This window comes from Rana temporaria, chromosome 3 (assembly GCF_905171775.1).
Source record: "Rana temporaria chromosome 3, aRanTem1.1, whole genome shotgun sequence".
NCBI lineage: Eukaryota > Metazoa > Chordata > Amphibia > Anura > Ranidae > Rana > Rana temporaria.
This window is the reverse complement of record NC_053491.1, coordinates 330,695,866-330,722,161: the sequence shown is the minus strand read 5'-3', so window position 1 is coordinate 330,722,161 and position 26,296 is coordinate 330,695,866. Positions and strand designations below refer to the sequence as shown.

At 46.1% G+C, this 26,296-nt stretch overlaps 1 protein-coding gene across 2 annotated transcripts in view; it reads right to left on the bottom strand.

Annotated features, from left to right (window-relative positions):
• The window catches only part of RNF213 (ring finger protein 213), a 520,350-nt gene that overhangs the window by 479,233 nt on the left and 14,821 nt on the right, over positions 1–26,296 (bottom strand). For both annotated transcript variants that reach the window (XM_040345008.1, XM_040345007.1), the window contains exons 2-3: positions 7,482–7,612; positions 3,497–3,684 (exon numbers count right to left, since the gene is read on the bottom strand). In XM_040345008.1, the coding sequence (XP_040200942.1) occupies positions 3,497–3,684; positions 7,482–7,587 (294 nt within the window). In that variant the 5' untranslated portion in view covers positions 7,588–7,612. The remainder of the gene's footprint in view (positions 1–3,496; positions 3,685–7,481; positions 7,613–26,296) is intronic.

The following is a 26,296-nucleotide window of genomic DNA, read 5'->3' as shown; positions in this document are numbered from 1 at the left end:
CCCCTTGTGAAAAGAAGAGTCATTCTACAGCCATGGGCAAAAGTTTTGAGAATAACAAATATGTGTTTCACAAAATCTGTTGCTTCAGTGTTTTTTAGATCTTTTTGTCAGATATTACTATGGTATACTAAAATATAATTACAAGAATTTCATAAGTGTCAAAGGCTTTTATTGACAATTACATTAAAAGGGGTTGTAAACCCTTGCGTTTTTTAGGATAGGATGCATGAAGGTAAAAAAAAACTTGTCACTGACCAGCCCCCCGTTTTACTCACCTGAGCTTGTTCATTCCCACGCGGGAGACACACTTTACCTTTCTGGCTGGGGTTCACGGCTCTTGATTTGATAGATTGTTAGCAGCACAGTCATTGGCTCCAGCTGCTGTCAATCAAATCCAATGACGCAGGTGCCGGGAGCGGGGCGAGTTTGGCATTCTGCGTCTATGGACACAAATGCTGGACTCGGGAGTGCACCCGCACAGTAAACCCCAGGGAGATCGCTTCTCCTAGGGGGTTTTACCAATGCAGGGAGGAGCCCTGGGCACCGTTGGGGGACATGCACAGTGGAGGCAAGTATGATATGATTGTTATTTTAAAAGAAAAGAGGTTTTACAACCCCTTTAAAGGGGAGTTCCAGACAATATTTATGTTTATTAAAAGTCAGCAGCTACAAAAAGTGTAGCTGCTGGCTTTTAATAAACAGACACTTACCTGCTCCAGCGTTCGAGCGACGCCCCGGCCGGGGCTCTGCTCCTCTCCCCCCCTCCCCGGCCGGCGTCTTTATTGTCACAGTGGGCACCCTGCCGTGACAGCTTTCGGCTTCACGGCTGGGCACCCACTGCGCATGCGTGAGCAGCACTGCGCATGCGTGAGCAGCACTGCGCATGCGCGCGCGGCCCGGCGCTGTTTGATTGGACAGGCGATCGCCTAGGACCTGTCACGTGTCCTAGGCGATCGCCTACAGGGAGGGGCTGCCAAAAGGCGCTTAAGCTTAATCGCCTTTGCAGCCCCTCGGCGGAAGGAGGAAGTGGGACAGGAAGTCCCCTTCTCCTGAAGCCCCCACTCCCCCCCCCAAAACAATTACATGCCAAATGTGGCATGTAAGGGGGTGAGGAGTGGGATAAGCGGAAGTTCCATTTTTGGGTGGAACTCCGCTTTAAGTTTATGCAAAAGAGCCAATATTTTCAATGTTGACCCTTCTGTTTCAAGACCTCTGCAATTTGCCCTGGCATGCTGTCAACCAACTTCTGGGTCATGTCCTGACTGATGGCAGCCCATTCTTGCATAATCAATGCTTGGAGCTTGACAGAATTTGTGTTTTTTTTTTTTGATCACCCGCCTTTTGAGGATTGACCACAAGTCCTCAATGGGATTAAGGTCTGGGGAGTTTGCTGGCTATGGACCCAAAATGTTGATGTTTTGCTCCCCAAGCCACTTCCTTATCACTTTTTCTTTATGGCAAGGTGCTCCATCATGATGGAAAAGGCATTGTTCATCACCAAACTGTTCTTGGATGGTTGGGAGAAGTTGCTCTCGAAGGATGTTTTTGTACCATTCTTTATTCATGGCTGCGTTTTTAGGCAAAATTGTGAGTGAGCCCACTCCCTTGGCTGAGAAGAGAAAAAACCCCATACATGAATGGTCTCAGAATGCTTAACTGTTGGCAAATTCACAGGACTGACGGTTGGGCTCACCTTTTTTCGCCGGACACGGTTTTTTCCTGATGCCTCATTCGGAAATGGGATTCATCAGAGAAAATTACTGTATATACTTTTTCCAACACATTGTTTATGCTGAGAAAGCCCCCCTCTGCTTATACTCAAGTGACGGTCCCCCGCTGTTTAATGCAGTCTTAACTGTTCGGCAGCCTTCCGCTGTAACAAAGCCCCGCCCCCTCCTCGTCCGTGATAGGCGGAACACTGATACAATGCTGGGAAACTGGATCTGTGTTCCATCCATCACGGACGTGGAAGAGGCGGGCTTTGTTACAGTGGACGGCCGCCGAACAGTTAAAGGGGTTGTAAAGGTACAATTTTATTTTCCTAAATAGCTTCATTTACCTTAGTGCAGTCCTCCACTTACCTCATCCTTCGATTTTGCTTTTAAATGTCCTTATTTCTTCTGAGAAATCCTCACTTCCTGTTCTTCTGTCTGTAACTCCACACAGTAATGCAAGGCTTTCTCCCTGGTGTGGAGTGTCATGCTCGCCCCCTCCCTTGGACTACAGGAGAGTCAGGACGCTCTCTACGTTGCAGATAAAGGAGCTGTGTGTTAGTGGGTGTCCTCACTCTCCTGTAGTCCAAGGGAGGGGGCGAGCACGACACTCCACACCATGGAGAAAGCCTTGCATTACTGGGTGGAGTTACAGACAGAAGAACAGGAAGTGAGGATTTCTCAGAAGAAATAAGGACATTTAAAAGCAAAATCGAAGGATGAGGTAAGTGAAGGAGGACTGCACTAAGGTAAAGGAAGCTATTTAGGAAAAAAAATTGTACCTTTAAAACCCCTTTAAGACTGCATGACATAGGGGAAGACCGTAATCAAAAGGTACATGAGGCTGCAGATAGGCACAATGAGGCTGCAGATGGGCATTGTTTACCAATAGCTGCTGCTTTTCCCACCCTAGGCTTAAACTCGAGTCAATAAGTTTTCCCATTTTTTTGTAGTAAAATTAGGTGCCTCAGCTTATATTCGGGTCGGTTTATACTCATGTATATATGGTACTTTATGTCAGTCCAACCCCTGTACCTTTTGCAGAATATCAGTCCCTGACGTTTTTCCTGGAGAGAAGTGGCTTATTTTCTGCCCTTCTTGACACCAGGCCATCCTCCAAAAGTCTTTGCCTCAAAAGCTGCATACTGCCATTCCTGAGCAAACTCTGCACTGGTGGTGCCCCGATCCTGCAGCTAAATCAACTGTAGGAGACGGTCCTGGCACTTGCTGGACTTTCTTGGGTGGCTTGAAACCTTCTTCTAAAATGCAGTGGACAAAGTTTTTTATGGGATGAAGTCAATTTTCATGGCAAAGTGGGACTTTGCAATTAATTGTGATTCTTCTGATCACTCTTCATAAGATTTTGGAGTATATGCAAATTGACATCATACAAACTGAGGCAGCAGACTTTGTGAAAATTAATATTTCTGAAATTTTCAAAACTGCTGTATGTGGTTTCTGGCTACCATGGTGAACTCTGTTCATCTCTTTTTCTCTACTGACTGTCGCAGAGATATCTTTTTAACTGAAGATTATTCTTTTGTTTCTTGTTCTGTTTCTTTTATTTTTATGTTCAACATATGGCTGTCATGTTTGTACTTCATATTAAAACTTTGATAAAAACTTAATGAAAAAAAAGGAAAAGAAACAGGAACAGAGAGAGTCAGCATGACCCAGTGGGGATAGAAGAAACACAACATAAAACAAGCCGAACAAGAGGATGCAGCAAGCAGAGCATAGGTAGTCTTCCAAAAGAGAAGAGCACATAGAAATAAAACTCTTGCCTTTCTTTTCTTAACTGGAGGGCCAGTATCCTTTAGGGACTGTGGTTCATCCTCACTTATTTTTAATTGGTCACTGGTGTTACTTGTTTTGGTTATATCTGCAATCAATTCTTTTCCAGGTTCCAACTCATTTAGAAAATAAGGAGTATGTTCTCCAGTTTCAGAAGCAATTTTTGCATCATTCATTTCTGCAAAGTAATTAAAAGCACATTAGACAAGTAAATTAGCCACACATATATTATAAATACACTTTTTACAGTATTACGGGTGCTTTGAAATTACTGTGCATCATCCATACTTGACTCTCAGCAGCACATTGACTGTAAGGTTTTGGGAAATGTCTAATAAAAATTTGGTTCTAATAGAACTAAGAAAACTGTCTACTCTTGTCTGTGGAAGTTTTTTTCCATTAGGTACCAGGATTTACATGGCTCTATCATCTCTGAGATACAACGTCTCAGTGCAGGAGATAGATGTTGAACAGAGCCTTCAAGAAAGACATGCAAAGACATTGTCAAGGAGAGTACTGCGATCTCTTTAAGCAATAACATGTACCTGTAAGTGTAAAGCCTCGTACACACGCTCGGTTTACTTGGCAAGAACCAGCAAGAAAACTGCTGGCAGAGGTTTCTTGTCGAGTATACCGAGCGTGTGTATGAGGCTTCAGGTTTCTCGACAAGTAAACTGCCGAGAATCTAGACGAGAAAAATAGAGAACATGTTCTCTATTTTTCTCGTCGTAAGATTCTTGGCTGTTTACTTGCCGAGAAACCCGAGAGTGTGTATACTTACCTGTCGCTGTGGAAACCCGTGAATGCTTGAAATGACTTTGACGCATGTGCGGTAGCTTCCTAGGCAAAGGTAGGGTGCAGCAAGATGGCGGCGACGGCATCGAATGTGACGGGTGCATGCTCGTCGTACGCGATGACGTCACCGTGTTCTTTCCTTTCAAGAGAACCGCGGTTCTTTTGAAACAAGAGTCTGTACACTCGGGCAGCAAGAGATTGTTGCCAAGAATCTTGTCAGGGAAAACAACGTTTTTTTCCTGACGAGATTCTTGCCCGTGTGTACATGGCTTTACACTAAGTATTACTTAAAGGCATACTCTATCTTTTAAGAAAAAAAAATGTGTGAATGTATTCATTTTTTTGCATTGGTGCTGGCAAAGCATTTCAACTGCAAGCAGTGCATCGTGGTTACAATGCGCAGGTTCCTGCAAATTATTTTTCCAAAACCTGGCATACACGGAGGTACGGACCCACCATTATGGGGCTGGAAATAATCAATGAAAAAAACAAACACACACTTTATTACTTCAGTACTCTATTGAGATCTATTGGTCCCTCTGCCCCAGTGGACAGATATTGGGTTGAATGATGAAGCTGTGCGGGGCAGGCTATGCACCAAATTATAAATAAAAAAAAAACGGCAGGAACTTCGCAATTCAGGTACAATTTGCGATTTTGTGGTTACTATTACCACTATATCTTTAGATTTCCCAGGAAAGTAATGACAAAAGATCATTTAAAGTTCATGCACATGGAGGTTTTCTAGGAATTTTTCCAGCTCTTGGTGAGCCACAGGTACTGCTTACAGCCTGTTATGCAATTGACTTACAGTACAGGGCTGTACTCTTGTCAATGCCAATACTTCTTTGTATTGCCATTTACCCATGCATGTGCATCCAACACATTTACCGAATGTGGAATTTTTACCTTCAGTTAATACGTCCAACATGTGTGTGCAGGTTAACACAATGCAAAGAAGCATTGGCGTTTACAACACGAGCTGCATACGACCAGTTACTTGTATGGCAGGCTGTATGCGGCACCTATGGCTCCACGGGCACTTGGAAGCACCAGAAAAATTAAGCTAGACATATAAAAAAACTCCTACACATTCTCCACTTAAGACCTGGACCATTATGCAGGTTAAGGACCTTGCCCCTTTTTGCGATTCGGCACTGCGTCGCTTTAACTGACAATTGCGCGGTCGTACGACGTGGCTCCCAAACAAAATTGGCGTCCTTTTTTTCCAACAAATAGAGCTTTCTTTTGGTGGTATTTGATCACCTCTGCGGTTTTTATTTTTTGCGCTATAAACAAAAATAGAGCGACAATTTTGAAAAAAATGCAATATTTTTTACTTTTTGCTATAATAAATATCCCCCAAAAATATATATATAAAAAAAAAAATGTTCCCCTCAGTTTAGGCCGATACGTATTCTTCTACCTATTCTTGGTAAATAAAAAAAAATCTCAATAAGCGTTTATCGATTGGTTTGCGCAAAATTTATAGCGCTTACAAAATAGGGGATAGTTTTATTGCATTTCTATTAATAATTTATTTTTTTACTACTAATAGCGGGGGATCAGCGATTTTGTTCGTGACTGCGACATTATGGCGGACACATCGGACAATTTTCACACATTTTGGGACCATTGTCATTTTCACAGCAAAAAAGTGCTATAAAAATGCAAGGATTACTGTGAAAATGACAATTGCAGTTTAGGAGTTAACCCCTACAGTGCCCCCTAGTGGTTAAGTGTGACCTCATATGTGTTTCTAACTGTAGGGGGGCGGGGCTGGACGTGTGACATCAGTGATCGTCTTTCCCTATATCAGGGAACAGATGATCACTGACACTGCCACAATGAAGAACGGGGAAGGTGTGTTTACACACACATCTCCCCGTTCTTCAGCTCTGGTGACCGATCGCGGGACACCGGCGGCGATTGGGTCCGCGGGTCCCGCGGGCGCGACCACGGAGCTTTGGACTGGGTCGCGAGCTCGCCGGCGGTGGCGTGCTTGCGACCCCACGGCTGGGCCCTAAAGAGACACGTACAGGTACGCGATTGTGCCCAGCCATGCCATTCTGCCGATGTATATGATCGGTAGGGGGTCCTTAAGTGGTTAATAAAAAATAATAATTCTGGCTCCCTGCTAACGTGGCTGTTAAAGCCACTGTGTAAAGTACACGCAATCCCCTCTGTTAGGCATATTTTTTACAAAGCATAGAATGTTTTCTATTTCTACCTTAATTCACAGTGCCGCTCATGTGACTCCTTGCTGCTCCCTCTCCCGATCTGCCAGCTACAGAGAGAGGGACCAAGAATCCCCTGCTAACGTCAGTCGGGAGGAGGGGAGGAGAGCAGCAAGAAGTCACATGAAATAAGGTAGTAATGGGCATATTTTTAACAAAGCACAGACAATGGAGCAGGAGCATAGGATGTTTTCTAACAGAGAGGATTGCATGTACATTACACAGTTATATCAGCAGCAGGGGGAGTGGCAGGCACTGACACAGAGCTAACAGGTGGGGTAGAGAGGAGACACAGTGGATGACGGAGGCACATAAATGGACCACAGTGTCAGGGCTCAGCAGCCGTGATAAACCGTGGTCAGTTTACAGGGGTGAAAGAAGAACCAGGCAGGATCAGCCAGGTATTTCAGGTGTTACAATGGGCCAAATTACAGAGCACAGGGTTACAAACGCTTTAATGGCATAATGTGCTAGTATGATCTGCACACTGGTACATTATCACAGAATTCCTCCAATATCATACTATCACTGCTGCCAGGGCTTCCATCCGCACCCGTGCTTCCTTCCGGGTTCACAGGCTCTGGCCATTTGAATGACTGAGCCACAATGAAGTTCCCCCCCCCCCCCGCATGCGGACGGGAGTCACTATTACTGCACAATGCTCTGGACTGACAGCACATTTAGTGTGCCCTCAATTCAGAGTGCTGGTGATGTCACAACTGCAGAAAAAGTGAATATTTCCTAAAAGTTGTACGTTTAGGATATATTCACTGTACCCAGATGAATTTAGAACAGGAAAAAAAAAATTCAGCACAAAAAATAATGGTCTTGCCTGGTGCAGCCCTTCTGTACTGTTTTCAGAATACTTTGTGGTAAATACAGCTCACCCCTCAACCATCAAAAGTGAAGGTGTTTGCTGTATCTACTATGAGGAATGACCTACCTTGATTCACGGAGACTGGCAAGGAGGTACGTAGCAACGTCCCACATTCGCAACAGAATTTGGGGTGTTCTTCCTTTGATTGATGACCACATTGGTAACACTTCATCTTCCTTCGATGTGCTTTCGTAAATCTATTGCACCATATAAATAATCATTATATTAAAGAAACAGAAAAAAAAGTATAGTTCATGAAAGAAACATAGAAGGTCTACATTTGACAAAGCTAGTTTCCTTGCTGTCTTGTTGCCCCTCTTGTTTCCATACTTCCTGAGTCACTTAACTGAAGCAAGTATGCAGATAGAGTTTACAGACTTTTCTGCGATCCGAGTGCTTGTTTTTGACTGGGTCAGCCCAGCCTTGCATTTCCACAGAGGTTAGAAATGGCAGTGCCCATATGTCTCATGACACGGTTACTTTAAAGTGACCCTGTCAGGAGGTGAAGAAATTTACACTGGCAGTACCCCGTGAAGTATCATAATACTGTGAGGTGGCCAATTTATTAAAACCTTGCTTTGTAGCAGAGCTCCCAACACCAATCCCATTTAATGCTCCTGGGTGTGTGGAATAATGTGTACCTCACCGACTGCTGGGGTTCCTCCCACAGACCTAAATGTTACTACTGTGTCCTACAGTGACTAGGGGCCAGTAGGAGGAACCACAGCATCCAACAGAGAGACTAGCAATTTCACAAATTGCAATTACTTGCTGTCTGCCCCATAGCAGTTTTACTGATACAAGTCACAGCTGTGTGCCGGATCATGAATATATTCATGATCCGGCTCCTGTGAGTAGGGTGTGCGCATGCGCTCTGCCTAGCGGCAGGTATTACGGACTTTATGTCTGCCAGCAACTGCCGATCATCCCGCACAGAGACAGAATGGCGGTCTACCTATGTAAACAAAACAGATTGCCATTCTGAGCAGAGAGCGGGGGTGGAGCCAAGCCAGGATGTGTGTCTGGATCAGGATCGAGCATGCACGAGTGCCCCTATGGGAGGCAACTTCCTGTTGGATAACACGCTAGGGGGGGGTTCAGGAGGAACCAGAAGCACGGGGGGGAATGCGAGAAGAGGAGAATCTGTGCTTCTCTGTGCTGTGCAAAACCAATGTACAAAGCAGGGGAGTATAACATGTTTGTTATTTAAAATAAAATACAGTCACTTTAGTGATTCTAAAGTTGCAATTGTTTTTTTAAAGTGGTTGTAAACCCTTACAGACCACTTTAACCTACAGGTAAGCCTAGAGTAAGGCTTACCTGTAGGTGCAACAAATATCTCCTAAACCTACACGGCTTAGGAGATATTTGCTGAAAAGACTGCACCGATGTCTACGGCGCATTCGCACTATAGACAACGGCACAGGCACACTGAGCGTGCCGTTAGTGAAGGCAATCGTGCCGTCACCGACGGCTCCCGTGCGCAATGAGGGGGGAGACAAGGAACGAGAGTCGCTTCGGGGGCTTCGATCTCAGGTACCGTAATTCATAATGAGCTAGTATATGCATACTAGCTCATTATGCCTTTCTCTTGCAGTTTTTTTTGTTTTTTGTTTTAAATGTATTCAAGGGTTTACTTCCTCTTTAACAAAAAACATGCTAAACATACCTGCTCTGTGTAATGGTTTTGCATAGAGCAGCCCAGATCCTCTTTTTTTAGGTCACCTGCTGGCGGGCCTGGCTCCTCCCCCCTGCAAAATGCCCCCAATAGCAAGCTTCTTGCTATGAGGGAACTCGAGCAGTCTCGCTCCTCTGAATAGACATGGTCCATTCACACACAGAGCGCAGGTTAGGCCCAACCCCCTGCTCTCTCCTCATTGGCTGTGATTGACGCCAATGGCTCCCGCTACCGTTTGAGCCAATGAGGAAAGAGAGACTCGGGAGAGCCACTGTTCTCATGGAAATTGCTGGATCCAGATGGTGCTGAGGTAAGTGTAAGATGGGGTGGGGGGGAAGCTGCACCCAGAAGTTTTTTTTTAACCTAATGCATAGAATTTGAAAAAAAAAAAAAAAAAACTTCTTTAGGAAGTGTCCCTAGTAAAATCCTGCTGGGTGAAGAATAAAAAGGGAAAACTATATAGCAGGGGTGGCCAACAAGTGGCCCGCGGAGCCCTCTGATGTGGCCCGCGACCTCCTGCTCTGGAATGGCAAGCCCAGACCACAGGTTGCCGAACCGCCATACCACAGCATCAGTGTTGTGAATGAAGCTGGTGGTAGAGGAAGAAAGTGGCTGTGGAGCAGAGCCCCATAAGCCAATGCTTCCTCTACAGCACTGGCTTATGCGACAGGCGGAGTCTATGACAAAGTTCAGCTAACCTGCAGGATAGACATCCGTTTACGCCCACCTACCTCCAATCTGAAAAACAGAAGGGAATTCATCCCCTTCCATCTGGGCAGATCAGAGGATCTATAGAGTAGCCGTGACCTGCCATCTGTCCGCTCCGCTCATTGTGGCCCGCGACTGGTTACCAAGTTGCTTAGGTGGCCCTCGCTCTTCAAAAGGTTGGGCACCCCTGCTATACAGTGTAATTTAAAGAGGAACTAAAGTGTATTTCAGAACCACAAAATGAAAACACTAACTTAATTCATTTTTAATATTCAAAAGCAAGCTCACCCCTCCATCCACGACTCCATGCTTTATTTTACTGAGAAACCACTTTGAAAAACACCCCCTACAATTTTAGCTGCAGTCATCCTGAGTAAGGTCAGAGGATTCATAGTCCCTTCGTCCCTTCTCTAGTTGAAAGAAAAAAAACAAAAAACAAAGTCCAAGACTCCTGGGATGATCGACATGGTGTAAAAAGTAATAGAATATGCCCTCATATCTATTAACTAATGCTAGCAGCATAATCATTAAAAATAGTTTTTGTTGATTGAGCGAGTTTAATTCCACTAACCACTTGAAGACCAGGGCTTTTTCTGACACTGTTTACAAGTAAAGATATGTAATGTATTTTTTGCTAGAAAGTTACTTAGCACCCACAAAAACATTATATATATATTTTTTAAGCAGAGGCTTTAGAGGATAAAATGGCGGTTGTTGCAATTTTGTATGTCGCACGGTTCTTGCACAGCGTTTTTTCAAACACAATTTATTATTTTTTTAAAAAGATACACTTTATTGCTAAAAAAAAACAAACACACAGGGCCAGATTGACGCAGACTCGCGCAAAACTGCGGCGGCGTAGCGTATGACATTTACGCTACGCCGCCGCAAGTTTTACGGGCAAGTGCTCGATTCACAAAGCACTTGCCTGTAAAGTTGCGGCGGCGTAGCGTAAATCCCCCGGCGCAAGCCCGCCTAATTCAAATTATCCGGGTAGGGGGCGTGGATCATTTAAATTAGGCGCGTTCCGGCGCCGAACGTACTGCACATGCGCCGTCCCTAAAATTTCCCGCAGGCCGTCGTATCTTAGGCATGTTTAAGTGTATCTCAGTTTGAGAATACATTTAAACATACGACGGGCTTAGATTCGGAGTTACGTCGGCATATCTACTGATACGCCGGCGTAACTCTTTGTGAATCTGGGCCACAGTATATACCCCAATTCTTTTGTACAAGATGAAAGATGATGTTACGCCGAGTAAATACACTTAGAAATATCCATAGGCAACGCTTTAAAAAATTCTACAGGTTACCAGTTTAGAGTTACAGAGGAGGTCTAGTGCTCGAATTATTGCTCTCGCTCTAACGTTCACAGCGATACCTCACGTGTGGTGCGAATACCGTTTACATATGTGGGCGTGACTTATGCATTCACCACTGCACATTTTTATTTTTTATTATTTTTTTATTCTTACACTGTCCCTTTAAAGTTTTTTTATGTATTACTTTTATTGCCATCACTATAAAATGTAAACATCCCTTGCGATAATACAGCATGACAGGTCCTCTTTATGGAGAAATCTGGGGTCAATAATACCCCAAATCTCTCCTCTCCTCTACCTTTAGGCCCATTTCACATGATCGCCCTGCTCGGATCCACCTGTCCATTTTTCAGGCGGATCCAAGCAGGCCACCCCATGACTCGTATGGGCAGGCAGATGTCAGCGGAGATGTGTCCGCTGACACCCGCCTGGCATCCAATCCGACAAGATCCGCTCAAAACAGAAGAATGCCAATACATTTGCCAATCCGTCTGGTGGATTGGACCGGATAAAAACGAACATGCTGTCCACTATCATCCGATCTTTCCTTACAGGAGAGTGGGGCTTTGACAGGTCCATCCCTGTACAATGAGCAGAGACAGAGCTGTCACCCGCCTGCACAGCGGGGATCACCCGCTGATATAGAGTCCGCTGAGTGGATCTGCTTTGCGTGAAAGGAGCCTAAAAAGAAAAGATCAAAAAAAAAAAAAGTGATCTTTTGCTTTAAAATACTGTATGTCATAGGCCCAATCTGGATAGTACCACCTGAAGGTAGGCCCAGTCTATCCGGTCGAAAGCCTTTTTGGCATCCATGGATAATAGGAGACAGGGTGAGCTGGGCCGCTGCAGGTTTGCCCAGTGAATCAGTTGTTTAGCTCGGTTGGAGTTGTCCCTAGCCTCCCTCCCCTTTAGGAATCTGTTTGGTCCTGGTAAATTACTGCCGGTAGGACGGGTTTAAGTCGATTTGCCAAGACCTTTGAGATCTTGATGTCAGTGTTCAACAACGAGATCGGCCTATAGCTACTGGGGGTGGATGGGTCCTTCCCTTCCTTCAGGAGGACAGCAATATGTGCTAACAGTGCCTCGTTTGGAAGGGAAGTGCCTAATTCCAGGGCATTAAAATATGTACACATGCGATCAGACAGGAGAGGTGAAAATTTGCAGGAATATGTATTGGTGAACCCATCTGGGCCAGGACTCTTTCCTAGTGGAAGGTCTTTAATAACTGCTTCAAACTCCGTTACAGCTATAGGCCTATCAAGCTGCTGACTAAGTTGTGTCAACAGTTGGGGGGCTTGGCTAGTGCTTCTTCTAAATATTGTGAAATAATAGGATTTGTTGTACTCACCGTAAAATCCTTTTCTCTGGAGTCCATGGACGGACACAGCTCCTTAAATCTTGACAAGTGGGTTATGTTCCCTGTTTACAGGAGAGGACTAGGCAGAAACATGTTAAATACATGTTACATTAACAGAGTTGAACAGCCCCGCCCATGGGGCGGTCCCTCCAGACATAACCCTCCTCACTGCAGCTTGCAGCCTCAGTTTGTAATAAGCAGTACAAACCTAAAAAGGAGGGATGGGAGCTGTGTCCGTCCATGGACTCCAGAGAAAAGGATTTTACGGTGAGTACAAAAAATCCTATTTTCTCTTATGGTCCATGGACGGACACAGCTCCTTAAATCTTGACGCACTCACAGTAACCACTTTCTGTAAAGAAACGTGAACGGACGACCAAGACGCCTCCTCGCGTATTCGTGAACACCGACATATGATGTCGGAAAAAAAAACAGGAAACACCAATTTCCCTGGTCGAAGGTGCCGCGACTGGAAAGGGAGCCCGCCCCGAAAGAGCATAGGCCTGTGTAACAGTCTACCCGATCCACCGAGATATGGTGGTCGACGAGACTGTCAGGCCCTTTTGTGGACCAGACACTGACACAAAAGAGAGTCAGAACTCCGAAACAGAGTCGTAGCAAAGCATGTACCACGCCTAAAGTATGAAAGACAACCTCCATAGGATGTGCCGGCCGAGGACAGAAGGATGGAAGAACAATGTCCTTATTCCTGCGAAAAGCCGAAACCACCTTCGGAAGAAGGGAGGGTCGCAGGTGAACCACCACCTAATTCGTATGGAGGATCAGGCATGGCGGCCTGCAAGACAAGACCGCCGTCTCAGAACCCCTCAAACAGAGGTAAAGACCACTAAAGGGACCACCTTCTGAGATAGTGTCAAGAGAGAATCTCTCTGATGTTACCAAAAGGAAGGTTCCAGAAGAACCAAGGGCACCAGAGTCAAAACTCATGGGAGGAGAGACGAGCCAAGAGGGGAAGAATATGACAACCCCCCTGCACAAACAAGGGGCCCACCAGAGAACGGGCCGTAAACAAAGGCCACTGACAGAACACAGCCAAGGCTGAAATCTGCCCCCAAACGGTGCTTTAAGCAACTCTTACATCCACTCCAAGCTGTAAAAACAGCAGGACCCTGGACACCGAGTACGTCCGTAGACGCCACTTCATCTCCTCGCGCCAAGAGATAAAAGCCTGCCAGGCGCGACGGTAGATCCCCCGTAAGAAGACTACCGTGCCCTCAGCATTGTGGGGATGACCGAATCTGACAGACCCTGGTCTCTTAAAGTCCAGCGATTTAGACCCAACGGGACCCCCCAGGCCCACAACCCTTGAGGCTGGCATCCGTCGTAAATACCGACCACCGGAAGGAAGCTGGAATCTGAAGATTCCAGAAACAAGCAATCTTTAACACCCGGATAATACTTCCCCCGGAAAACCCGAGTTCGGAGCTGGGCATACGGTACCGCCTCGAAAGAGGCTACCCACAGGTCCCGGACCAGCAGGAAGACCGATTGCGCGATGCCTGCGCGATGCCTTCACTGCAGACTGAAGAGTCTGCAATTTCTCCAGGGAGAAAAGGACCTTCGCCGATGAGGAGTCTGGACCAACCCTAGATACCCCAATGCTGAGTCGGAACCTAGGATGCCCAGAATTTGAATCCTGGGTTGCACACATGGAGGCGGACTTGCCGCCACTGAGCTACACCTTCCGGTGTTTAACGCCCATCCGAGTCTTCGGAGGGACCAAATGGGAATAACACATCCACAAGGTCTGAGACAGAAGATACTCTCAGAAGAAGGTCGTCCAAGTGGCCAACGAGGCAAAACCTTGCTGTCCCAACAGAGTTAGGACAAGTGCAAGGTCCTAGCTGGAGACCCATGGTGCTGATGCAAGATCGACAGGGAGGGCCACAGGCTGACAGAGACCCTCTCTCACCATAAAGCACAGGAAGAACACTGACATGTGCAAAAAAGGGACGTGCATGCATGTATCCCTGATGTCAGAGGGCGCCAGGACGACCCCCGGATGGAGCGCAACTACCAAACAAATGGTTCCGTGCGGAATCACCCGATGTTCAAAAAGGTATTCAGGGCCTGAGGCCCCTAGAAAACACCCCCAACCTCTCGTCCTGCAGGAAAATTAAAATTACCCTGCAGTTTAACAACACTGCCCAAGGCAGACCGATGGGCCGGGAGAGGAAGACACGAGGAAAGAACTTTGTTCTGTGGATAGGAGAAAACCCTATCTAGTACTCCGAAGAGACCACCTCGCAGACCCACCGGTTGGAGAGCAGAAAGGTTTTACCGAATTGTGAACCTGCCAGCTGCCCCCTCCCCTAGAGACAGGGAGGGAAGGCTACATACATTGGCCATGTACAGGGTGCCGGCGTGGCCGCATACACACCCAGGGTCAGATTAGACCCCCAGCTGGGCCCTTGACGGGCTGGGAGGGTTGCCCCTCATCAATACACACACATAGCGCATATGAATATTATGTAGGTGCATGCACACACCCTTGGAGGAAACCGGAGTGCCGTAGGAAACGCACACAGATACAGGGAGCGACAATGCAAGCTCCAGGCAGATTGGTGTCAGTGTCCGATTCGAAAGAATGGCTCACTTGCTGCCAAGTAATGAAATTAACCACTACACTGCCGTGTGCGTAAAACCATTCTGAAACAGACCTATATGAAGGCCCTGGTCCGCTAGCCTAATCACTTCGGGAGAGAGTCGCGCTCCTCCCCTGTCCAGTGCAAAATGCCACATCGTGATTAGCATCAGAATTACACCACCCCGTGTTGTCATTCAAGGCAGGGGGAGAGATAACCAGCACTCATCCTCCTCCATTCATCACTTTTGTTTCTCCAAAAGGGGGAACAGGTCTGTGAGTAAATGAGACCCCATAGTAGTGGCCCAATAGGCCGCTGGTCAGACCCCAGCATGAAAACATGGAAAGGGTCAATACTTCGGATCTGCTTTCAGTCAGATCCATATAAGCGGGGGTCCCGTGCAATAGGGAAGTATCACCTATACATGCCCGGAGGGTCCACCACTGGAGGGGAGGCCCACCTCTGGAAAGGGCTTCCCTCAAAGGAGCACTAAACTGCCCGGCGGTAAGGGACTACAAAAGCCCTCAGCGGCTTTTCTCATTTCCGCATCTAAGAAATTACCAAAGAAGGGCACAGAAGGAAGAAACCTGTTTACACATAGCGGTCTGAATTGTGAATCAAAAAAGACCGAGCCCTTGGCGGAAACCCAGCTGCACTAACCAGCTGAAGAGAGTCCCTACAGCAGTGAGAAGCGCACCCATAATGCCTTAACCTGCTGACCCAGAGATCTGGTCCACGGCTCCATTACAGAGCATTCCCCAGGGGATAAGGGGGGGAGGGAGCACTCCTTTTAACCCCCGTCCGCCTTCCAGCCCCACCCTGGCACAAAAGTATCCAGGACCAATAATGAACCCTGTGTGGGAATCATGTTGGGGAAAAACCCAGATATTGCTTTGTGGCTTATGCAAACATGCAGGTGCATGCAGCACCTGTCCATGCAGACAAAACCACTGACTCCATTTAAGTAATAAAAGCCTCCCAGCCAACACTCCTGCTGCACTGCCTGGGGGGGGGTGAGAGGAAGGAGAGGGGTCCAGGACTCACCCTACCGGAGGGGACTGTCCAGCGCCGCCGCCCGTGTCCCGCACTCACCACACCGGAGGGGACTGTCCAGCGCCGCCGCCCGTGTCCCGCACAACCACTGTGTGCGTGTGAGAAGAAAAACGTGAGGAAGCTGTGAGGTGCTGTGTGAAGAAAACGGCGATGCGCGCCGTAGGAATCATGCTAGAGGCTCAGGGAAGATGGCCGCTGAGCGCAGCACATGGTCAAAATATACTGTATCATGGCGGGCTACAACAAAATGGCCACCAATGGGATTTTAAATAGAAACTGAAAATCACCCAAAAAATTGTGCCAGCGCCTCAGAAACGGTGGCAAAACACAGCATTTCAAAAGGGGAACACCTAGAAAGGCTGCCCAGCACCCCAAAACATCCAGAAAAGTGGACTCTCACAGTAAAATACCACAGGCCAGGCGCACAGTCCCCTCACCCAGATGCCCCCCCCCGACAGCAATTAAACGGAGGGAAAAAAGGGAGCAGGGACGAGAGGATACTCAAACCCCAGGAATGCTCAGCCATACTACCCCCCCTAAGAGGGAGGGACTGTACTTACCCGTCCACGTGACGACTCGCTGACGCATTCCAGACAGGCATACAACCGCAAGCTCACTGGCCTCCCCAGGAGTCATGGGGCATGTCGTGGCAGACCCAGCCTCTTTGCAAGGGTGTGCTCACGCTCGCTGGCCGAACTGAGAAGACTACAAGGATCTATAATATCCAGCCTGTCTCTCAGCCGACAGTTGACAGAAGTCAAAAGACAAAATAAAAATAAAATAAAATCTTTTCCTCAGGGCGCTGGGCCCAAAGGGAGCCATACGTCCTTCTCCTTTGCTAGGCAGAACGAAACTGAGGCTGCAAGCTGCAGTGAGGAGGGTTATGTCTGGAGGGACCGCCCCCTGGGCGGGGCTGTTCAACTCTGTTAATGTAACATGTATTTAACAATTTAACATGTTTCTGCCTAGTCCTCTCCTGTAAACAGGGAACATAACCCACTTGTCAAGATTTAAGGAGCGGTGTCCGTCCATGGACGATAAGAGAAAGTCTGTTTTCTGTAAGGGCATGTGACCCGTGAGTGTGGCAGGGAGCTGGTAAAGTTGGGCATAGAATTCCCGAAAGGTGTCCACAATTTTGGAGGACAGTACCGTTTGGGAGCCTGAGGCAGTTTGCAGGTTATGAACGTGGTCGGACGTGCGTTGTCATTTAACCACTTGAGACCCGCGCTATTGACAAAAGACGTCAACAGCGCGGCTCTCAGGTGCCAACTGGACGTCTTTGGACGTCATTTAAAGTGCATTACCCACGGGCGCCTCTGGGGGGCGCGCAACGGGTAAACACTGTCCCGGCGCATCGCTGGGAAACCGATGCGTGTACCTGTTGGCCGCGATGTCCGCCGGGTACACGCGATCGTCGGGAACACAGCAGCGACGTGGAGCTCTGTGTGTAAACACAGAGCTCCACGTGCTGTCAGAGGAGAGGAGACCGATCTGTGTCTCTTGTACATAGGGACACAGCATCGGTCACCTCCCCCAGTCACCCCCCCCTCCCCCCACACAGTTAGAACACACCTAGGATACACATTTAACGCCTTCCTCACCCCCTAGTGTTAACCCCTTCACTGCCAGTCACATTTATACAGTAATTAGTGCATTTTTATAGCACTGATCGCTGTATAAATGCAAATGGTCCCAAATTTGTGTCAAAAGTGTCCGATACGTCCGTCGCAATATCGCAGTCCCAATAAAAATCGCAGATCGCCACCATTACTAGTAAAAAAAAATAAAAAAAAATCTTAATTCTGTCCCCTATTTTGTAGGCGCTATAACTTTTGCGCAAACCAGTCGCTTATTGCGATTTTTTTTTTTTTACAGAAATACGTCAAAAAATACGTATCGGCCTTAACTGAGAAAAAAAATGTTTTTTTTTTAAAAAAATTGGGACATTTATTATAGCAACAAGTAAAAAAATATATATATTTTTTTTAAATTGTCGCTCTTTTTTTGTTTATAGCGCAAAAAATAAAAACAGCAGAGGTGATCAAATACCACCAAAATAAAGCTCTATTTGTGGGGAAAAAAAGGACGTCAATTTTGTTTAGTTAAAGCGACGCAGTGCCGGAAGCTGAAATTTCGCCTGGGAACGAAGGGGGTTTATGTGCCCAGTAAACAAGTGGTTAAGGGCCCTGGCCAGTAGCCTTCCGCATTTGTTTGAGTGTATATTTTTATTATAACTGAAAATTTCGATTTTATAAACTCTGGTGCAAATGTTATGCAACATACTGTAAAAACAATTGCAACTACTATCATTTTTATGTTTTATTTTTAAATCCTGGAATATTTTTCTGTTGCACCTAGCACCCAGCGACCTTGGCTAGGATATATATCCGATGGCTTCTGCTGCCTGTTGGAGGGGCTGTGGGCTTTCGAGGCACCTTCCTGCATATTTGGTGGGAATGCCTGAGGCTTCAGCCCTTCTGGCAGGATATCAGGGCCCAGATAAAAAATTACTTTAGATGTAGATTTGCAGGATTCCTCTCCTCTCAGCCTTTACCGTGAATCGATTCTCCCACACCTCTTAAAATTGCTGCCTGGCGTCTGATTCCCATACACTGGAAGTCGGCCCTGGTCCTGGGGTGACCTGACTAGGTGCGTCTGCTCAACTCTATTATGGCAGCGGAGGAGTGTATGGCGAAGTGCAAGGACAGGTATGATAAATTTTACGCTATATGGGCCACTTGGATACATTATACATCCAATATGATGCAGACGCCACCTAATGCCACCCCCAGGCAGGCTCATTAGAGGATGATGGTACATAATTTCCTGGAGGGTGAGACCTGCGTGCCACAAAGCCATAGGTTCTTTATAACGGTTACAGATTTACACCTAATGCTGTTGTGCTACTTGATCGTTATGTTATCAGGTATGCCCATTCCCACTTGTTCCTTCCCCCACCATTTAATTTTGGGTTATAATGGATGCAGCGCGTGTAGTGTTGTATCCTAAATGTGAGAGCGCAATCCTGTTTTGATACAACAGTTAAAAAGCCCACAAGCCCCTCTATTGTTGGGGTATAACTTGATGAAGTCATATGAAGCTACCTACTGAATGTATTAAAGGTTTCTTTGCTCTTGTAACCCAATGCCCCCCTTGTTCCCCTTATTGGTTTTTTTTTTTGTGTTTTTTTTTTCCTCAATGTATGTTATTTTGAAAATATAAAATAAAGATTATACAAAAAAAAATACTAAAAGGTGTTTAAAAAAAAAAAAAAAAAAGCATGTGAACCTTACCTGCTCTGTGCAATGGTTTTACACAAAGCAACCCCGGATTCTCCGCTTCCTGGGTCACATGCTCCTCCCTCCTGCTGAGTGCCTTCACAGTAATCTGCTTGCAATGTAGGCATTGTACACAGGGGGTTATTTACAAAAGGAAAATCCACTTTGCTCTACAAGTGCACTTGAAAGTGCACTTTTAAGTGCAGTCGCTCTAAATCTGAAGGGGATATGCAAGGAAAATAAAAAACAGCATTTTAGCTTGCACATGATTGGATGATAAAATCAGCAGAGCTTCCCCTCATGTCAGAGCTTCCCCTCAGATCTACAGCGATTTACAGCAACTGCACTTACAAGTGCACTTGTAGTGCAAAGTGGATTTTCCTTTAGTAAATCAACCCATCCCAAAGCCACCCTTTCCTTTTCAATGTCTGTGATTGATAGTACCAGCAAATAGTTCCTGCTGCTGTCTCTGAACCAATGAGGCGGGAAAGATTTGATAAAGCTGCTGCTCTTGTGCACATCATTAGGTCGAGCTCAGGCTCAGGTAATTATTAGGGGGGCTGCACACAGAAGGTTTTTTTTGTATCTTCATGCATAGAATGCATGAAGATAAAAAATCTTCAGCCTTTATGCCGCGTACAGACGGTCGTTTTTTGTGATTAAAAAAAAACGACGTTTTGAATCATGAAATAAAACAACGTTTTTGAAACTTAATTTTCAAAAACGACGTTGCCTACACACCATCGTTTTTTAAAATGCTCTAGCAAGGCGCGGTTACGTTCAGCACGTACGACGGCACTCTTTTCCATTGAAGCTAGCTTCATAACTTGCTTCTGAGCATGCGCGGGTTTAAAAACGTCGTTTTGAAATGTCGTTTTGCCCACACACTATCATTTTCATTGACACAAAAAACGATGTTTTGAAAAACGACACAAAAAATTCGAGCATGTTCAAATTTTTTTTATGTCGTTTTTCAAAAGACATAAAACAACGTTTTCCCCACACACGGTCATTTTAAATGACGTTTTCAAAAACGTCGTTTTTTTTCCATCACAAAAAACGACCGTCTGTACGCGGCATTAGACCCACTTAAGGGGGCCATACATTCTAAAGTTTGATTGTACAACTTCCTTTAAGCCAGCCATAGATGGATCTAAATCTCAATCCATCTATGTGTAGGCTGGTTGTACTGACGTCAATCTGATGACCAACTTAAATACAACCAAGTCAGCAGATAGATCTGCCAGCAGTGATAATTCCACTCTGGCAGCTGGGAAACCTCCCACTGTCAGAATACAATAGCTCCGCAGGAGTAATTCCTCCATCAACACTGTGTTGAATGGGGACTTGAGCCTTTTTTTTTTGCTTAAAAGGGGTTGTAAGGGTTTGTTTTTTATTTTCTAAATAGGTTCCTTTAAGCTAGTGCATTGTTGGTTCACTTGCCTTTTCCTTAGATTTCCTTTCTAAATGTTTTTTTTCTTTGTCTGATGTTCTCACTTCCTGTTCCTCCTCAGTAAGCTTGCCCCCATCATCTGAGCTGTTCTGGCTGGGGGTTAGTCAGCGTCCTCGCCCCCTCCACAGCATCTCCTGCAGGGATGTAGTCTCAAGGGAAGGGGCGAGCATGCTGACTAACCCCCAGCCACAACAGCTCGGATGATGGGGGCAAGCTTACTCAGGAGGAACAGGAAGTGAGAAATTCAGACAAAGAAAAAAAACATTTAGAAGGGAAATCTAAGGAAATAGGCAAGTGAACCAACAATGCACTAGCTTAAAGAACCCATTTAGAAAATAAAAAACAAACCTTTACAACCCCTTTAATGTATGTCTACCTTCAGCTATGTAGAGCAAGGGCCTGTCTGATTTGACATAAAACTGAATAGAATGTTCACGAGGGTCCTCTGATTCCAAAGTTCTAGTGACTCCTAAGGAAATTGTACAGATATTGTACAATCAGATTACATAGTGTACAGCCATCTTTATACAAAGTACATGGGAGGGCGTGGGATAGAGACACTCAGCTGTCACCGTTCTAGTGTAAACACACCAATTTCACTTTCAGGCCCCATTCAGTCCTAGTGCACTGGGTGAGCACATTTTTTTTCACGTTTTTCCTGTGATACACATATGACAAGTTCATTTAATTCAATGGCTTACCCTACATACAACAAGCTTGGCAAGGTGGATCATGGGGCATTTTGGTGCGTTGTGGTTTGCACATTTATCGTGCGTTTTGCCAAGTTTGTTGAAAATGTTTGCACTTAACAAAATGCACTTTTACTTCTATTAACAATTAATGGCACCAAGGGTGTGACTAGTTAATTTTTAGGTGTATAAAGGTAACCATACACTACACAATCTGATTGTATATACAACTTTACCAAAACCATATAGCAGGAGAACACACCTATCTATCCAATCACTCTGTATCCAATTGGGCAGGTGCTTTCACTACAAATCTGACAGTAGATTTACAGGAGATTATATGGTTTATGGTGAGCTTCCAGTTTTACAGACTTCCAGGGACCTGCTTTGAATACTATAGCTTTGCTCCAATGGCTGTTATGTGATTGCTCAGCTCCTGCCAAATTTCTGAGCCACCAACCCCTGCCTTCTAGGTGCCGGTCCTTGTCTCCCCTCCCAGCCTGGAGCCTCCTCCACGGCTCTGCTGCACCTTCTATGTCCCGGTTTCTCTCTCTCGCTCCCTCCCGCCTCCATCCTCCTACGCCGCTGTGATCAGTGAACAGCAGAGACCGGGAGGAAGCACAGCTCAGGTCTGAGGGCAGGAGGAGAAGCGGGCCAAATAAAATGTTTATGTTTAACTGCTGGTAATTGGTTGCCAAGACACAGGGTGGGCCTAAGCAGCCAATCACCAGATTGCTAATATGAAAAGTCACTCTGCCAGCTCCCACCCGCTGTCCAGAGTTGTGCTGCCTCCCGGTCTCTGCTGTGGAAACAGGTAGGACACTGCTACGAGAGAGAACTGGAGGGGGGGGGGGGCAGAGGTTACTGCTATAGGGGGGCAGATGACACCAGTGTGTGTGTGTGTGTGTGTGTGTGTGTGCAGGCGATGTGAAGGGACAGAGGACACGGTTATGGGCAGGATCACCTCTATAGCAGTGCTTTCTAACTCCCCCACCTCTCCCCCTCCGATCCCTGCATTCTGAGCGTCACGCACTCCTGAACCCTGCATTCTGAGCGTCACGCACTCCTGAACCCTGCATTCTGAGCGTCACGCACTCCTGAACCCTGCATTCTGAGCGTCACGCACTCCTGAACCCTGCATTCTGAGCGTCACGCACTCCTGAACCCTGCATTCTGAGCGTCACGCACTCCTGAACCCTGCATTCTGAGCGTCACGCACTCCTGAACCCTGCATTCTGAGCATCACGCACTCATTAACCCTGCATTCTGAGCGTAACACACTCCTGAACCATGTATTCTGAGTACAGCCCACTCCCCGATCCCTGAATTCCGAGTGTAATGCACTGGTGAACACTGCATTCTCTACATAACACACTCCTAAACCCTGCACTCTCTCGTAATACTTATTTTTGTTCTGAGTAAAAATATTTTAGTAAAAAAACTATGCCCGGTTATTTTTGACTTCATCAGTGTTGTTGAAGTAGATCCCCATCTCTAAAAAGTTGCCCTGCTAAAAGGTGTGCTGCAACGTGTTCAACATGTTCTGCGTTGCATCTTTTCTGCAATGGTACATTTCTTCATTTTTTCAGCACAAATAAACAAAGCACCATTGCCACAAATGAAGCCACAAGACATAAAGCTATTTGCCCTGTTTTTGCATTGGGGCTGCATTGCCCAAGTCAGCCTAATGCCAACAGTGTGAATGAGCCATTTTTTTGGTGGGGCCTTTTATAAATAATAAATGCGTGGGAATGACATGAACGCAGCCCGGCCAAGGCAAGTGACCAATGGCACAGAACCCAAAAGGAAGACCGGGTGAAGATGGAAGCGCCCGGGCCCCGCCAGATTCATCACAGCGCAGCACTGGAGGGCTCAGTCTGAAAATTTAAGTGTACACTAATTTGATAATATGCTGTGCATACTTGTACATTGTGGCATAACCTACCCCAGGGCCTCTAAAAAGTAGTAATGTCAGGAAAGTTTACTACCGCTTTATTATCACAGGATCCCAGGAGCCTCTCATGGGGCCCCCTACTGACCCAGTGGTCCTTGGGCAGTGCCTAAGTGCACAGTTGCCAACATTTAAAAAATATTTTCAGGGACACTTTTTTATATAAGTGCTATATTTAGAGTAGCTGAGATCCCCGATGTTCGTCTATACATCACAGTAGTAATCACAAAATTAAAGGAGTACTAATAATGGGGCAGAACAAATATGAGAACTGAGATTTCCTTTAGTTGAACTAACAAAAGTGTGTCTATTCTAGAGCTGGTAACATTGAGGGTATTCAGTATAATTTCAAAGAACTGTTTCTGTGGGTAAGCGTCATAAGGGAGGAGTATGGACGGTATATAAGTGGGAAGTATGTGCAGGTGAGGGAGAGGAATGTGGAGGGTCTAACAGTGGGCACTATGTACAGGAAAGGAGTGCAAAGGGTACGGCAAAAGGCACTATGTACAGGAGAGGAGTGTGAAGGGTATGACAATGGGCAGTATGTACAGGAAGAGTGTGGGGGGATGACAGAGGGTAGTACGTACCAGAGAGAAGTGTGAAGGGTATGATGGGGCAGTATGTACAGGAGAGGAGTGTGAAGGGTATGACAATGGGCAGTATGTACAGGAAGAGTGTGGGGGGATGACAGAGGGTAGTACGTACCAGAGAGAAGTGTGGAGGGTATGATGGGGCCGTATGTACAGGAGAGGAGTGTGGAGGGTATGACAGTGGGCAGTATGTACAGGAGAGGAATGTAGATGGTATGATAGTGGGCACTATGTATAGGAGAGGAGTGTGGAGGGTATGACAGTGAACACTATGTATAGGAGAGGAGTGTGGAGGGTATGACAGTGGGCACTATGTATAGGAGAGGAGTGTGGAGGGTATGACAGTGAGCAGTATGCACAGGAGAGGAGTGTGGAGGGTGCGACAGTGGGCACTATGTACAGGAGAGAAGTGTATGACAGCAGGCACTATGTACAGGAGAGGAGTGTGAAGGGTATGAAGTGGGCACTATGTACAGGAGAGGAGTGTGTGGGGTATGACAGTGGGCACTATGTATAGGAGAGAAGTGTGGAGAGTATGACAGTGGGCACTATGTTCAGGAGAGGAGTGTGGAGAGTATGACAGTGAGCACTATGTACAGGAGTGGAAGGATATTTAGGGGCTGCGTAGTGGTTAAGCGGGTCATACGTGGATTGAAATTACGCCAATTATGCAGAGACCAGCCATAGTCAATCTATGTATGGGCTAGCTGGTTTTACACAAGTCAATCTATTAATCGAGTACAACCAGCCTGTTAGGTTTTTCCCAAAACAATCAGTGCTGCCAGCTATAGTTAGCAACACTGATCATTGTACTCACTGGCAGAACACAATAACACTGCAGGAGTGATTCCCCCATCCACAGGTCAGCAGGTGAGAGGGTGTGTGGGGACAGGCTGGGGAGAGATACTAGTCAGTGGCTGGGTAGGCACTGGTAGTATCAGAGCCAAATACACACAGGTTACATACGCCACGATCGTTAGAGCAAGAACAATAATTCTAGTACTAGACCTCCTCTGTAACTCTAAACATGTAACCTAAAAAAATGTAAAGCATCGCTTAGGATACCAAAAAAAATTGTGCTTACTTAACTAACTAGTGTTTTTTTTTTAATGAATAACATTTTTTATTTTATTTTTTAAAAACATGTTTGAAGAATTGCTGCGCAAATACCATGCTAGAGCTGCACAATTAATCGTTAAAAAAATTGTGATCTCGATTCAACCCCCCTGACGATCTCCAATGCAGAGTTTGCTGATTCTTTCATATAACAAGTGGAGAGACTTTCAGCTATCAAAAGAAAATATCTGGGCAGTCTGCCAAGTTTTTTAAAGGGAAACATTGTAACGAACGCTTCCTTCTTAGATCAAATGGATACACTTCTGTGTGTAAAGAAAAAATCTGGGCAGTCTGCGAAGTTTGTAAACAAAATGAAACATTGTAACTAACTAACATTGTAACTAAATGTAACCACTTAAAGGGGTTTTCCACCCATTTTGTACGTTTATTAAAAGTCAGCAGCTACAAAAAGTGTAGCTGCTGGCTTTTAATAAACCGACACTTACCTGCTCTACGGCTCCAGCGACGCGCCGGACGGGGCTCCGCTCCTCGCCCCCCCTCGCCGGCCGGCGTCTTCATGCTCAGTGTGGGCACCCGGCCATGACAGCTTTCGGCTTCACGGCCGGGCACCCACTGCGCATGCGCGAGCGGCACTGCGCATGCACGAGCGGCGCGGCGCCGTCTGATTGGACAGGCGATCGCCGAGGACCTGTGACGTGTCCTGGGCGATCGCCTACAGCAGCCCCTTCCTGTAGGTGATTAAGCTTAATCGCCTAGGCGATTAGGCTTAATCGTCTACCCGGAAGGAGGAAGTGGGACAGGAAGTCCCACTCCTCCTGAAGCCCCCACTCCCCCCTAAAAAAATTACATGCCAAATGTGGCATGTAAGGGGGAGAGGAGTGGGTTAAGAGGAAGTTCCAAATTTGGGTGGAACTCCTCTTTAAAGTCCAACACTTGTTTCTTAAGTTAAAAAGCAATATTATTTGCTAGAAAATTACTTGGAACCGCCAAACATTATATATATTTTAGCAGAGACTCTAGGGAATACAATGACTATTGCTGCAATATTTTATGTCACACTGCATTTGCCCATTTCAATGAATAATAAAAACCATAAAAACAAAACGGTGCAGTTAGCCC